This window comes from Mastomys coucha, unplaced genomic scaffold, assembly GCF_008632895.1.
Source record: "Mastomys coucha isolate ucsf_1 unplaced genomic scaffold, UCSF_Mcou_1 pScaffold22, whole genome shotgun sequence".
In the NCBI taxonomy this organism is placed as follows: Eukaryota; Metazoa; Chordata; class Mammalia; order Rodentia; family Muridae; genus Mastomys; species Mastomys coucha.
Genome location: NW_022196905.1, coordinates 69,851,473 through 69,852,699, shown reverse-complemented (window position 1 = coordinate 69,852,699; position 1,227 = coordinate 69,851,473). Strand labels below are relative to the sequence as shown.

The window sequence follows — 1,227 nt, the reverse complement described above, 5'->3', positions numbered from 1 at the left end:
CCCCCCCCCCCCGTCTTGATCATTTCGCTCAAGATAACGAAGAAAAGTCAATCTGACATCTTTGCAAAATCCGGCAGTATCCGGAGAAGACATCAAGAACAATTTGGAAGCCGTTCCGCGTGCCCCGGTCTCTTTAAGTCCCCCCTCCCCCTCGCGTCCGGTCTCGCGGGGACTGAGGGAAGTACACGTGGCCCTAAGCGTCCGAGCTCGGGCCGCCGGTGGCCGTGGGGCAGCGACTCGCCCCCGGGCTTGGGGCCGAACCTGTGGACGCTGCGACCCCCTCCGCGCTTTGCGGGGGGGAGTCGCGCGCCGGACTCAGGCGGCGTCCTCCCCGCAGCCCGGGTCGCCCCGACACTTACTCTTGTTGACAGTCTTAAGGGCACGCGTGAAGTCGCCGTTCTGCCCATAACGGTTCACCTCACTCCACAGCGCCGGGACTGACACCCCGCCGCTGCCGCCGCTCGCCATCTTGGAGGAGGTGGGGTGGGGGGAGGGGGAGGGCGACCTCTGCCCCGGAAGAGGATCTCGAAGTCGGCCGGGCGAAGGAGGAAGTTGATGGTTGCTAGGCGGCCGGGAGTCCCGAGCTGGCAGGTCCCAGAGCCCGCGTTAGAAATCGGTTTTCCTTCAGTCTTGCGGCAATACCGTTGTTTGCCTGACGCCCCTACGTCTAGTCCGAAAGTGGCGGGAGGTAGGAGGAGTCTGATTCAGAAGGCGCTCGCCGAAACTGTCAGCCCAAAGCCGCCGGCGTTCTGGTGAGATCCGGGTGGTATAAGGTGGTAACTAATTTAAGGAACCGTAGGGAGCCGCTTGAAGGCGGCAGGTAGAGGCTCAGCTTCTCATGGGTGCTTCAGAATTGCCATTTTAAGGACACGCACAGTGATTTGGAGAACCTGGGACTGAATCTGGGGGAAGTGAGGATAGGTCTGGTGCTGACGAAAAGACAGAGAAAGGTACTGTTTAGCCTCTCTTTGAGATTTAGTTCAGGAGCAGTGTGGGCTGGAAGCCCGATGTGATGAGAATGTCCAGGTTCTGAACTGATTTTATGACTGAAGTAAATGTCATACAATAAACTAAAGCCCTGGAAGACTTTTTTTTTTGTTTTTTTTGGATTTTCAAGACAGGGTTTGCTTGGCTGTCCTAGAACTCAGTAGACCAGGCTGAGTAGACCATTTCTCGAACTCAGAAATATGCTGGGATTGAAGGCATGTGCCACCACTGCTCGGCTTC

The 1,227-nt window shown here is 57.4% G+C and overlaps 1 protein-coding gene across 1 annotated transcript in view; it reads right to left on the bottom strand.

Annotated features, from left to right (window-relative positions):
- Positions 1–510, bottom strand: part of Srp72 (signal recognition particle 72) — a 29,283-nt gene extending 28,773 nt beyond the window's left edge. Inside the window, exon 1 of the mRNA XM_031342813.1 lies at positions 360–510. Within this exon, the coding sequence (XP_031198673.1) occupies positions 360–468 (109 nt within the window). The 5' untranslated portion in view covers positions 469–510. The remainder of the gene's footprint in view (positions 1–359) is intronic.
- Positions 511–1,227: the final 717 nt, after the last annotated feature.